This window comes from Prunus dulcis, chromosome 1 (genome assembly GCF_902201215.1).
Source record: "Prunus dulcis chromosome 1, ALMONDv2, whole genome shotgun sequence".
Taxonomy (NCBI): Eukaryota; Viridiplantae; Streptophyta; class Magnoliopsida; order Rosales; family Rosaceae; genus Prunus; species Prunus dulcis.
In genome coordinates this window covers 30931025-30944509 of record NC_047650.1, presented here as the reverse complement: position 1 = coordinate 30944509, position 13485 = coordinate 30931025, and the positions used below count along the sequence as shown (strand labels likewise).

At 39.3% G+C, this 13485-nt stretch overlaps 3 protein-coding genes across 3 annotated transcripts; all 3 read right to left on the bottom strand.

The window, feature by feature from the left end:
• Nucleotides 1-344: 344 nt before the first annotated feature.
• On the bottom strand, nucleotides 345-2740 carry LOC117615537 (uncharacterized membrane protein At1g75140). Its single transcript, XM_034344637.1, has one exon. The coding sequence runs from the start codon at nucleotides 2454-2456 to the stop codon at nucleotides 537-539; it is 1920 nt and encodes a 639-aa protein (XP_034200528.1). The 5' UTR covers nucleotides 2457-2740; the 3' UTR covers nucleotides 345-536.
• Nucleotides 2741-3074: 334 nt separating this feature from the next.
• On the bottom strand, nucleotides 3075-7555 carry LOC117614001 (protein IWS1 homolog). The gene is made up of 12 exons (XM_034342667.1): nucleotides 7523-7555; nucleotides 6592-7298; nucleotides 6449-6503; nucleotides 6206-6305; nucleotides 5941-6094; nucleotides 5602-5655; nucleotides 5375-5514; nucleotides 4601-5225; nucleotides 4304-4415; nucleotides 4171-4220; nucleotides 3791-3934; nucleotides 3075-3549 (listed from the first exon to the last, which is right to left on the bottom strand). Exons 1-12 carry the CDS (start codon nucleotides 7530-7532, stop codon nucleotides 3196-3198), a joined length of 2505 nt encoding a protein of 834 aa, XP_034198558.1. The 5' UTR covers nucleotides 7533-7555; the 3' UTR covers nucleotides 3075-3195.
• A 1406-nt stretch (nucleotides 7556-8961) lies between these two features.
• LOC117616583 (outer envelope pore protein 24B, chloroplastic-like) lies at nucleotides 8962-11288 on the bottom strand. The gene is made up of 3 exons (XM_034345943.1): nucleotides 11013-11288; nucleotides 10569-10928; nucleotides 8962-9269 (listed from the first exon to the last, which is right to left on the bottom strand). The coding sequence occupies exons 1-3, from the start codon at nucleotides 11208-11210 to the stop codon at nucleotides 9189-9191; spliced, it is 639 nt and encodes a 212-aa protein (XP_034201834.1). The 5' UTR covers nucleotides 11211-11288; the 3' UTR covers nucleotides 8962-9188.
• Nucleotides 11289-13485: the final 2197 nt, after the last annotated feature.

Here is a 13485-nt window from a genome sequence, read left to right as displayed (position 1 = left end):
CCTGATAATCAGGCATGGAGATCTTTTGATAGATTTCCTAGTGAACATTATGCATAACTTCCTACTCCTATTCAATTTGCAAGGCAACTTGAAATCAATTTTATCATTGCATTTTAATTTGGTATTTCGCGAGTGCAATTAAGACAGAATTTAAAATAAATTGTTGATAAGGACGCTGTTTATTGCTGCAGATTGCAACTTTTATTCAGTAGGGAAAATGCCAATTTTTCTTATAAACAAACAGTTAAATATATTTAAATAAATAACACACAAACACAAACATAATTAAGCAGTACCAAATGACAGGAAGCAATGCCATTTATTGGAAGAGCGAAAGCATAACATACAGTAAGAACATTCTTAATTATAAATATATTGTGTTCTATAATTTTATTTTTGATTGAAAACTTTGTAGTGGTGTTACAAAATACTGCTAGTGCAAGTTCAAATGGCCCTGACTTGCCAAATGAATGGTCTAGGAACTAAGCCTTGAACAAACCTCTGAAGTTAAAGTTGATGAAATTTATTATAAAGGCCTAACTGCTATCATCCATCACTTGGGTGTTTACAAACAAACTCTCTCTCCTCTTTGGAAAACCTGAAGAATCTAACCCGGAACCTCTAAATTTTAGTTCTGAAGCTGTTCTAAAATTAGGATCAACAGACGATGGTCTAGGGTTATGATCGGCAGTACCTGGCCTAAATGAACTGGTTGCTGCCCCTGTATACCGTGGAGGAGAGGCATACCTCCTTGATGGACCTCTGAGACCACTAACTCTACGCTCCATCATGTCGCTATTTCTTGATGAGGATTCCACAAAAGACCTATCTCCAGTGCTGCTTTCCCCCAGTGGAGCTCCGGTTGTAGCCGAGGTTGAGCTAAAAGGATCGTCTGGTCCCCATGAAGTGAGTGCTTCCTTCTTCTTAGCAAAAAATTGCCATGCTCCAAACAGGAAAAGCACAAAGAAGAATACAGGACTGGTCCATAGCATTGTGTTAAATTCACCCTTAAATACCGGAAGGTTGGAACGATACATTCCCACGTACCCTCCACCAAGACCAAGAACAACAAGCTTTTCCCGGTCACTGGCTATTAAGGGCGTCACATTTCTTTTCTCAGCATCAACATCCACGGTCTGATAATTAAGAAAAGATGACCTAATCTCATCGAGACCGGCAGAGAAAATAATCCGAGGGGCACCTACCCTAACATAATGCTGGGTAGAAACATTATACACGAAAACTTTCTCCCCACTTACAATAAGCAAACACCCCTTTATTGCTTGAAAAGCAAGAGGCTCGTCAATCTCAAACTTTCTCTTAGACCTAACCCTGCATTTGAAGTTCATTATATCCCCTAACAACAACACATGAATCAGATCACCTTCTGATGTAAATCCGTATGCTTTAGACCGCTCTGTGGCATCAAAAACATAGTACCGAGAAAGGGAACGGTTCAACCCTTCACATTCAGACTCCCTGACTTTCATGTTCCTCAGGTCTAAAGACCCTGCACCGGTCTCCGTCAAAAACAAAAGTCGCTGCTTCAAGAAGGCAAGTGGCCTACTGGAGGGCATGGTGGAACCATGAACCGAACCATTTTCTCGAAACACTGTAATTTTCCCACTAACATCACTGGCCAATATATAACTCACCCTCCCCACATGGTGCACATCCAAAATAGCAATGGTCAATCCATTTTTCCCAGTATCAAATTTTCTCACAGTTTCCATTACAAGCGAGCTCCACTCTTCTCCACTCACTCCCTCCCACACTCTGTGCATCAAAATTGCACCATTCTTATGCCCTGTCACCACAAAACTCTCGTTCTTGTAAACCGACAAGAAGGAAGCCATGGCCATGATGGGTGACCCCAACAACGTATCAAACTCAACCAAAACGTCCCCGTTTCTGAGAAACACATAAACCCTCCCTCTCTCATCTCCAACCGCAACGTACTTAGTAACCCCCTCGAAATCACGAAACGGCAGGACATGAATACAAGTCGCCTGCGAATCCAATTTCACAGCCGAAACAAACTGAAACCTGTCCGACCAGAACGGACTGTACTTGGTTACCGAAACAGACCTCGCCCTCTCTCCAATTTTACGCTGATCAGAGCCCTCTTCTGGAACTTGCTTGATCAATTTGTGACCATCGTATCTTTCCTTCTCTTGAAGAGCCAAAGGCAAACCCTCATCGGCAGGTGCTAAACTTTTCGGAGGGTCCGATAATTTATGTTCTAATCTAGCAACTATTTCGGTCAGGTTTTTCACTACTTCTTCGAGCCTTTGCAATACGAGCTGTTGTTGATTGGGATCGGGTTCGGGTTCATGGTAAGGATCTTGATCGTGGGAGTTAGATTTCACGAAAAGCTTAGAAACAGAAGAGGGAGAAGAAAAAATGAAAAGTAAGTAGAGCAAAATGAGCTTGCCTTTGATGGAACTAATCGCCATTGGAGCAGAAGAAGCTATATTACAGCTCGGAAATCATTTTGCTTCGCTAGTGTTTGAGTTTCGCCATTGGAGCAGAGCTTGAGCTGCGGATCTGCGACGTGTTTGGATCTGCGATTTGAGGGATTTGGATCAAGTTTTGTGTTAGATTTCGAGGTATCTGCGGTGCGGTCGTGTGCGGGTCAGCTGAGGGACCTGTGAGCTTTTGACTTGGGTCTCTTTTTAGTACGGAGCTGGATTGGATTTCAGACTAGATTTTAGATTTTCGATTTTAGGGCAACAATTTCAGTTTTCGGCGTAATTATTATGTAATAGATAGGAAAGTTTCGGTGGCAACAGACTTATCCATACACCAGATGTTACCAGCTCATTGACCTCTGACAAGGTGACACGCAAATGGTTCCTTTGGGCCACGGGGACTAGTTTGGCCCTCGTTCCTCGCATGGAATCATGGAAGCACATCATTTTCTTTCCCTTTACCAAAACCCCAAAACCCCAAAACAGTAACAAATTGTCCCTTCGAAACGCAATGGCCTCCTCACCAGTAATTACAGTGTGGTATCGTAATACCGGCAGGTGCTATAACTCGTCACCTCTTATGGGACTTTGGTATACAACTTATGGTAAAATGTCAGCTATGCTTTAATTAATGCATTTTTTAACGGATCAAGGGGACAAGGGTTACAAAGAGCTACAATTAAAACGTTTGTCCACGCCACCATCATTCAAGAATGTTTGACAATCAAGTTCTTCTCTTTGTCTGCACTGGTTTCCTGCCCACCTTGAATGAAGCTAAGACGGATTCAATTTGGGTTTGGCCAATCATAGTGTCCTCAGTGCAGCGCTTTGCATGCAAGGAAGACTGCCTTAATATTTTGAGTAACGAAGGTGATGTGCCTGTATTTTTCCCACCAGCTTCAGCTGATGCGTCTGTCTGCGCAACAGCTTCAGCAGATGTGTTCGCCTTGGGAACAGCTTCAGCTGATGAGTCTGTCTGCACAACAGCTTCAGCTGACGATTTCTGAGAACTAGTCGTTACTTTGGAATTGCTAAGCCTGGCTGAAGTAGTCCTGGTTGGTGGATTCTCTCTCTGAATCTGCATTTCATCCCATAACCAATAGACATTTTCAGCATTTGGTAAAAATTTATGGTTTTAGTTTCTATCTAATACTGAGTACTGACTGAAGAGTCAAGGCATAACAAGAAGAAGTTATTCCTATTTCCATTTGACAACCAGAAGAAAATTAAATTGCTAAAGAACCTAGTGCAACTTTCAGAAAAACCATATGGAAAGAATTAAAAACTAGATGCACTTCAATTCCACATATAGACCCTACCGTATCTGAAGATTCCTCCAACACTGAACTTGTGCTCCTACTATTGCTGCCACCTCGTCCAAAAATTATAGAGCGAACTGTGCCCAACCCATGCTTGCGGGATGAGGGCAGAGAATGATTAGATCCTCGGCCTAAGAAGGATGACTGCAACAAATACCAATGGCAGAGCTTACGATCAATATCATCGTACAAAAACCTTGCTAAAATCAGCCATGATTTATCATCCTTGATGTTCCATCAATTTCTATATGAAGATTGGAATGAAAATGACTGAAATGATTGTATGCATAAGGTGTCCTAGGTTCAAGCTTGTTTGAACACAAAAGGGAGACTACATGCAGAGAATATATGCGCATTCAACATCCAGAACCACAAGTTACCTTTGATGATACGTCCCTGTCTCCTCCCATGAGCGGCACACTAGAAAAGGCTGCAAATTAGGAAACCAACGAAATCAGCAGAGCACAAAGCAAAATTTTACTCATAAATTATATGACAAATGACAGATCTTACAAGGTGTTTTGGCCTTCTTAGTATCAGGCACAACATTCAGCTTCTTTATAAAACCAAAAACTTCCCTACAACTTTCATCCTCTGCTGGTGACAAGAAAGTAGCCTGCTCTTCCTGTTTCAAATCAAAATATTCTTGTAAATTAAAAGAATATTTCCAGAAAAAATAGCATGACATGCAGTTCTAAAAATATAATGGAGTGGGTCCATGATTGAAACAGTAAAAAGAATTTCCACCGTCATATGGTATAATGGACCTAAATTTTAAAAGTTGCATCCAATAAACCGCTAAGGACTCACAGCTTTCTCAGACAGGCACTGTTTAGCTAGTCTCTTTTCTGTTTCATCATCATCAGATGACAAGTACGCATCATCATTATCGGTAAACATTAGAGGAATCATTTGCTTAATTTGTCTTAAGCTCATTTGCACAGCATTTGTATCTTCCTCTCTATATTCATCTTCCTCTCCATCTGCATCTTCCTCTCCATCTGCATCCTCCTCTCCATCTGCATATTCCTCTATGTCTGCATCTTTCTCTCCATCTGCATCCTTCTCTTCAAGTAACGTTGTTTCTTTTAGCTTAGAACCAAACTTCAGTTTCTGCATAAGTTTTTCTGTTCCAGAAGCATCCTGTTGCTCAAGCCACTTTTGATGGAGTTCATTCCGTCTTTCACTATCCATCGGCCTTTCTTCATATCCAGTTGCTATCATATCATTAAGCTCTGCAGCATCACCATCCTCCTCATCTTCTTCACTATCTTGGAACCGAAACAGGTCATGATCACTGTCATCTTCTTCCTCGGCTTCATCATCCACAAAAGCTTTGACAGGATCGCCAATTGGAGATGAAGGCAAGTCAGACACTCCAGTAAGATGGGGATTAATATTCTCTTTGTCATTGTCGTCCTCCTCGTCAGAAGAACTATAAAGAGAACAGTGTCATTGCCCATTCATCAGAAAAAGAAGTGATCCAATTTACTTCATTATAGAGATAATTTGGAATGCAAAACGAAACAAACTACTTGAATGCTTCCCCTTTACAAGATATGAAGACCTATTAATAACACTTACACATCATAAGGAGGCGCAGAGTCAAGCTTTAAGTTCATTGCAAGTATGGACGGTGCAAAAACCTCTTCCAGAGGGCTGCTGGGAGCATCATTTGGCAGATCATCTTTGGAATCAGTAGTCTGGGAATCCGAAAACAGCTCCTACAACAGTGCAAAAGGTGAAACAGTCATGTTTAAATACACAATCTGTTGGAAGACTGATAACACTGGTTGTAATGTGAAAAGAACCTGAGTATCATCAATAGGTGCTCGAAATGCTTGCTTGGAATCCTTATCAACATCCTGCAGTTCAACAAATACAACCATATAATGAATGGAAAATCTGTCTCAACCTAATGCAGAAAACTCTCCCATAATAATAAGAAGTATTGAAAGGATTCCATGAAACATTTTGACAGCAATTAACATAATATTAGAAGCATAATTCAGGTATCACATAAGCATAGCTCATTCGTAAAAATGCAACATTCTCTCAAATCCCACTATTTGTGGTTAGAAGAAACACCCTATTAGTGTACTCTTAGATATGCAAAAACAAAATTGATCAAGAAACATGTCTTCAATTACCATCTGGGAAGAAACATTTTCACCGCTTGACTGCTCTTCATCATCATTAGACCGATCCATGCTCATCCCATTTGCAATACTACCCATTTCAGACTGGGATGCAATTGGCTCCTCAAGGGCATGCAATTGGCTGCCCATTACTGTACCACTGCATCTGCAACAGTCCCAAAAAAATATATATTCAATAACATATTACTATGATGTTTATTATTTGAATAAACAGCAAGCCTAAGATCATTTCTAGATGCATTAGTAAAATACTAACTTTTGCAAAACCTCCAGTTTTCTTTTCCGAATCTTCTCCAGAACTGAAGATATCGGCTTCTGAACAAGTGGTATAGGTTTAAATGCCGCATCTCTGGTTTCTAACAAGGAGGAAGATGTGCAAAGTGAGTAGATAGACACAAATAACTACAATAATTTATAAATGAGTACTAATATAATTGGCATTACTTGATGATACACATGTATTAATTTATATAAAATAAGCTCCAGACAAGGTTTATACCTCGCAAAAGTCTCTGAGATTCAGCATGGAGTTGCTTTAGATGATCTCGTCTTTCCTATAAGATCAGAACAATACGACATAATCAGAAGAAGATAAACTAATTGCAGTGCAATTTATGGATACAATGTGAAAAAACTGAATACCTTTTCGGTTCTCCTCTTGCCCTTGGCAGCTGTGATTTCACTCTTGGCCCTCTTACTCTTCTTCTTGCCTTTGTCTTCCTCGAAGCCATCAGAACTACGCCGTTTCTTATCTGGTTCATTCATCCTCACATCCCCACTTTCTTCTGGCATCTCTTGGTTTCGATCTTCAACCTCTTCGCCGAATTCCTCAACTACAGACCCAAAATCCAAGACCCTCTTAGCTCCTGAGCCATCTTCCCCACCACCCAACCCATCGAAACTCGAATTCATTTCACCTTCACCGCCCAAACCATCAGAGCCAGAATTAGCTTCACCTTCACCGCCCAAACCATCAGAGCCAGAATTAGCTTCACCTTCGCCGCCCAAACCATCTAAACCAGAATTAGCTTCACCTTCGCAGCCCAAACCATCAAAACCGGAATTCGTTTCAGCTTCGCCACAAAAACCATCGAAACCGGGATTTATTTCACTCTCACCACGCAGACTCTCCGATCCGATCCTTAACCTCGATGGCTCATTATATTCCTCCAAACTGAGGGCTTCAAATTCGGAGGAATTCACTCGGCCACTTTCGGATTTATCGAGGAGAGGCTCTTCAGAAATGGAAACCCTCCTAATTGCTTTCTTTAAGCGCTTCAGCTTCGTTTCACGGACTGGAGGGGCAGCCTCCTCGGAAAAGAGCTCAAAATCTTCGTCGCTGTCCATCTCTGCAATGAATTTCTCAGCGTAATAGTTGAAGGAAAAAAATTAGGGTTTATCAGACAATGGAACTTTAGGGCGGATCTACTCTAATTCCTGAGAAAAATAAACGCAATGTGATTTCTTTCTATTGTCCAGTTGTAAGTCTAGTGGTAGTAGGAATTTCTCGGATTTAATTTAAGCGCCAAACGGTTCAAAACTCTTTTCGTGAAGCTAGTACCGCCAAAATTACCTGTTTTCATGACGAAACATCTGGACCGACAGATTCTTTAGGTTTTGGTAAACGGTAGTGATTAAAGGGCGAGATCGTGCCCTATAATACCAAAATATGATAGGTTTGATTTTGGGCTCCGCTTAAGCAGATAATGGGGCTTTAAGGCCCACTTTAGATTAGCAGTCCACAGGTTTGGCCGGAGCAGTTCATTGCTATAGAAAAACAATAACGCTACGGGCACCAACTTGTTTACCAACTTTTGAATACCAACACATGTGGCACATGACATGGCAACCTATGTCATCTGCCACCTCATTTATTTTAATTACATAATTTGTTATATAAATAAAAGAATTTCTTTTTTTCTTTTTTTTTTCTTTTTTCGGTGTGAAATTCTTTTATTTATATAACAAATTATGTAATTAAAATAAATGAGGTGGCAGATGACATAGGTTGCCATGTCATGCGCCACATGTGTTGGTATTCAAAAGTTGGTAAACAAGTTGGTGCCCGTAGTATTATTGATAGAAAAATAGCATTATTTATTTATTTATTTATTATTATTATTTTTTAACCAAATGAAGATGGAAGCTTCTATAAGAGCAAGTCCAGCAGTGCCATTGGACTCGGGCTGGGGGGGTTTGGGCGAAAAAACGAAGTCCAGCAGCGAAGATGCAGCCCGGACGAACCCCAAAACGAGCAGGCCCGAAGGCGATTTCGGCCCGAGCTCGGGCCCGAGGGCGCGGACAAAATTGCTAACGCCATGCTGGCGTCAGCCCTGGAGGATTTGAATTTTTTTTACCGTTGGTGCGTGCATTGCACGCGCCAACGTTTAAAAAAATTTCGAATTCACCGCTACGGTAGCCGCCAACGGCTACTTGACACGTGGCAGCCTCTGGTCGCTCCGATTGTAATTTTTTCTTCAATCCAACGGCAGCCAATTTTTCTGCAATAAAAAATTGAAAAAAATCGATTTTTTTTTTAAAAATACACAAAAATTACATAATTTTTTGTGTATAAATACCAACCAATACTCTTCACTTTTAACACCAAATCCTCATATATTTTCTTCTCCTTCTACTATTGTTCACTTTCTCCTCAAAATTTATTCACTTTAAGTAAACAAAGTTGTGAAAAAAACAAAAAAATGAATAGTATTTGCCATGGCAAGGCCCAACTGCTGGAAACACATTTTGCTGGAGGGGGCTAGGGTATTGCCTGCCCTAGGGCTAATCTTGCCATGGCAAGGGGCAACTGGTGGAAATGCTCTAACGAGGGATTATGTTGAGGGATTACAATGATGGGGTTCAATCTAACAGTCTAATCGGAGATAATCCAATTTGTCTTATTTAGGGATTTGAATCACAATATTAACTTCCTTAGAAAAGTTCTGAAGACCATTCTCAAGCCAACAAAGATTTATAATTTCAGTATAAAAAGTCGTAAATGACCCGCGGTTCCTCCAAGAGAGAATTATTTCAGATATCGAATGAAGATTTATGGTTACTCACAACATGAGAGATCCACAATTCATATTTTGGAGATATCAGGTGAATCAGCCCAATGATGAAAACACACTAATCAATGAGAAAATGATGTTTACAGCCATCAGGAGACAATCGTAAGCTGTTTATCAGACTACGAAATTTTAATGACAAATGAAACAAGATAATTACTATAACAATCACATCTCGAAATCCCAGGTACTCTCAGCAGTTAATTTTGGGATTTTTTGTTCCTCAGCCAAATTGACGGATGCTAAAACCTGGAAAAAATTGCAAGTACACCATTATTAGCAAAAGCTTGAGTCCGGTATCGTTCAAAAACAATAAAAAGCAAAAAGTTAAAACCTAAAAATAGTTTCACACCAGAGTCCAGACAGCTACAAGTTAAGCACAAACATACATACTGAATTCTCAATATAGTTCCCATCATAAGAGAAATCACAACCCGGTTTGTCCCAGTTAACAGCATTTCTTAACATTCCCAAGAATTGGATGGCCGCGTATTTAGACTCAAAACAATTGAACTCCTCCACTGCAATGACACTATAGGCACTATCGATCATTGCAGTCGTCTCCGCCACGCAAAGACGACTACTCCCATTTTGGACAAGTGGCTTTCACCTTTGATGCTACCACCGCCAACAACGAAATCCAACTCGTAAAAGAAAAACCACTAACATAGCCCTCGTCACTAACACAACCTCAACACCTCTAACCCCTGTTGGCAATATACAAGATTAAAAGAATTCATAATAGGTGGCAACATAGAGAATAAAGTTGGATCCCTTGCCTCTACAACAGACTTGAGTTGAGACCTGTTGATCCTAATTCCTCGTAAATTCACGGGATAAACTGTTACAAGAAATCTATATGTCTATACTATGTACTTGGGCTGACCGACATAAAATCCCCAAAACTACACCTTCATGTTCCAAACTGCAGCCCTTCCAACAGCGCCCTTTCCAGAGTGTCACAAATCACTCCTAATTTCACAATCATCAACTCCTCTAGCACCCTCGTCAGGAAAAGACAAGGTTGCCTAGTGTCCCCAAATTAAGGTTAGCTCAATTCCTTGACAGATTTAGATTTCCCTCAAAACTAGCCTGTCACCTCAGTAGGTGAGGGTATAATAAAGTTGAACATATACTAGAAATGAACCTCAACGATTTGAAAATATGCATACTACATGCCATCAACTACCTGCTCGAAGTTATAAAAGCATATCCTATTCCGCATTACCTCCCTGTCTCATGGGATCTCAAGTGAAAACTCACGGAAGCCTTCAATGGAAACAATTTTACCACATGACAAAATACACACATAGATATATACGTGCAGAGATTGAACCACAATTGAGCTATTACTCACTAAATTACCGAACGAAAGCTCAGACCAGAATCAGAAAGCAAAAAACACGCAACAGACAGCTCTCATTAAATTGATAATCCAAAATTCAAAGCGCATGCTTGGTTGATAATTCAAATTTTTAATGCAAATAGATAAAGCAAAGAAAAAACCAAACAAAGAACAAAGAAATCTCAACAGCAAAAGTCAATTACCCTGAAAGAGCCATTAATTTTTGAATTCCTCGACCATTCCAACCCCAACAGCTTGCTCGATGTCTGGTACGAAGCCCTGAACACATCATCACCATAAACCCTCCGAGAAACCGCAAAATCCCACGAGTTCTTAGCCAAATCGTAGGAGGGCTCAAACGTGGTCACGCCGCCGTGCAGATAAGAGTACTTGAACTTGCCATTCCTCGAGCCAAGCACGTGATTAGCCGAGACCTTGTTGGCCGAATCGAGCACCAGGGTTCCGTCCAAAATAGTTCTATTGTCACCTCTGCTGTGAATGTAATTCAAATTCAACGGCTTACCAGCAACCCTAACTGAGTTCAAGAACTGAAACCTAAAGTCCTGCACCCAAAGACACCACAGTCACAGTTAAAATCACTCAGGTCACCCAATTCCAACACTACCCAGTTGTCAAAATCTGTTTACCTTTTTGGGAACGTTGTAATCGACGATGAAGGAGCCGGGTTTTTCTACGGCTAGAACCAAGCCGTTTAAGCTGGGTCCGGCGGCGAAGGTGGCGTCGGTAAGTGAAGCTCGGAACTTGACATCGCTGGCGAAAACGGAGATGTTTGCGGCCGCGCCGCTCTTGTCTGTCTCGTACTTGCCCTTCAGAGATGCCTTCATCGTTAACAAGGTGGGAAGGTGAGGACGGATGCTGTTGAGGGTTTTAAATGGTTTTTTTTTGTGAACGCAAATGTTTGTTTTATTTGGTGTTTTTCCCGATTAACTTTGGGCATGTCAGTTTTGGTTGGTGGCGCCTCTTCGTGTCCTTTTCGGGTTTTTCACCTATAAACTTTCATTTATATTTATCTATAATTTTCGATAATAAACAAGAGAAGCCAATACTTCCCTTCTTACCTATAAGGAGAAATTCCTCTTATTTTCTATTGTGGCTCAAAATAATCTCCAATAAAATTAAGACTCAAAATTTGAGCACTATATTTGTTGCAATCCTTTAGCAATAAAATTAGGCTAATTATTATCCCAAATTTTATTACAACTTAATTTTATTTCTAAAGGATTGCAATAAATATAATGCTGAAGCTTTAAGTCTTGGTTTTGTCGGAGATTTATTTTGCATTGACTTGAGGTGTGAGAGGTTCAAGGAATGTGTGGCGAGCTTTTATGCTCCTAATTGAAAACAAAATAATTATAATTCCTCTTTAGGATTTCACTCATCAAAAAAACTTTCGATAAAAAACAATATGAAAGCAAAAACAAAAAAGAAATGGTCAACAACACTGTATCTACTCTATCAAAGAGACAATACACATGTAATGTATGGTGACATTCACATTTCTACGATGACTAACTAATTTTAGTAAATATGTTATGTAAACATTTAAAATAAAATATTACAGTTATAAAATGAACGACGAATAATAATGATGATGAAAGATGAACGACAACTATGAAGCAAATGAACGAATTGTATATATATATATGAAGATTTAAGATTTGCAATTAAATCTCATAAATAATTGTAAATTTAGTTAAAAACGATAAAATCAAGAGGATAAAGGCATGCATCTTATTAGGGTTAATTAATTGTAGTGTTTAGTTGAGCAACCAATTCGAATGCTCTCTTTTATTTTTCTTTTATGAAAATATATTCCAACTAAGTGATAAATGTATCTCAATATACTAATTGCTAGTTAGTGATGATGTTTAATTAATATTTGATATATCATCAAATCAACTAGTATTTGTAGGCTTTATGCTCAAATGATTGAATAAAATAAAATGAATAAAGTTAATTACGAGATGAATTATACAATTAAAATGGTTTCAAAGAGGTCTTTAAAAAGATACCAATTTTGAATATATATATATATATATTAAATTTCTATTGACAAATAAAATTTAAACATAAACAATTTTTTATTGAAAAATAATTTCCAACATAAATAATTTTTTGTGGGTGTCGGAAGTTGTGGGAAAGTTTTTTTATTTATTAAAAGTGATAGTAATTTTATTGATAACACAAAAAAAAAGTACAGAGTAGTCGCAATGCCAAATATGAGTACAACATCTCCAGTGACCAAACACAAAAATAAATTGGTTTGATCTTGAGAGAATTACGCATGCCAGAAAAACCTAAAAACTCCAATTTGGCAGACAATAACCATCTGTACTTAGACATACAATACAGATCTACCGCGCAATGACAGTAACGGCAAATTCGTATCGAAAAGTCGAATACTAAATACATACATTAGCAAACTCCTATTGAGTTTTTGAGAATTATTAGACTAAAATAAACACAGAAACAAGGACACTGCACCACTTCCTCTCTAACAAACTAAAGAGACTCGTAGCACCAACATGGCTAAATCTCTTATTTTGCACAGGCAAAACTCGATCCCACACAAACCAGCAACCATCACTTTTCCAACTCCAAACACTAAATTGGAGCAAATTCCATATGCGTGGACCAAAAGCTGCAACAAAATCATGGCGTCTACGGTGGATTGCAGTACTTGAGTAAAAAACACAATGAAAACCAAAGAGAAAAGCTGGGTTGACAACACCACACCGCAACCATCCCAATGACAGCAAGACACATCCAAGAACAACAAAAGTCACCAAGGACCTACAACAGAAAACACACAAATAAACAACACAAAAGACAATATCCAAATAGATCTGGGCAAAATGACCCCAAATCCAGACAAATCTGGTGAGAGAATAGGAGAGGAAAAGAAAACTACGAAAGGAGAAAGGGAGATGAGGAGAGAAAGATGCAAGATGGGGAAGCCACCCACCCTCAGAGGGGGTGCAGTGGCTGCAAACCTTCAGAGAGAGTTTAAGGTTTTGAGAGAATTTGAGGGTGATAGTACTCTAAAAACATAATGGTTGTTGCTATTAACTATTTTCTACATATGTATTTATGGGTAAA

Excerpts from the sequence above, each read along its gene's own strand:
- LOC117616583 (XM_034345943.1), bottom strand. The coding sequence starts at position 11,210 with ATGAAGGCATCTCTGAAGGGCAAGTACGAGACAGACAAGAGCGGCGCG. Across the intron at positions 10,929-11,012 it reads ATTACAACGTTCCCAAAAAG|GACTTTAGGTTTCAGTTCTT; the intron begins GTAAACAGATTT and ends CTTTGGGTGCAG. Across the intron at positions 9,270-10,568 it reads AAATTAATGGCTCTTTCAGG|GTTTTAGCATCCGTCAATTT; the intron begins GTAATTGACTTT and ends AATTTTTTCCAG.
- LOC117615537 (XM_034344637.1), bottom strand. The coding sequence starts at position 2,456 with ATGGCGATTAGTTCCATCAAAGGCAAGCTCATTTTGCTCTACTTACTT.
- LOC117614001 (XM_034342667.1), bottom strand. Across the intron at positions 6,306-6,448 it reads ATCTCAGAGACTTTTGCGAG|AAACCAGAGATGCGGCATTT; the intron begins GTATAAACCTTG and ends CCTCCTTGTTAG. Across the intron at positions 5,226-5,374 it reads TCTGCGCCTCCTTATGATGT|TTCTTCTGACGAGGAGGACG; the intron begins GTAAGTGTTATT and ends TTCTCTTTATAG.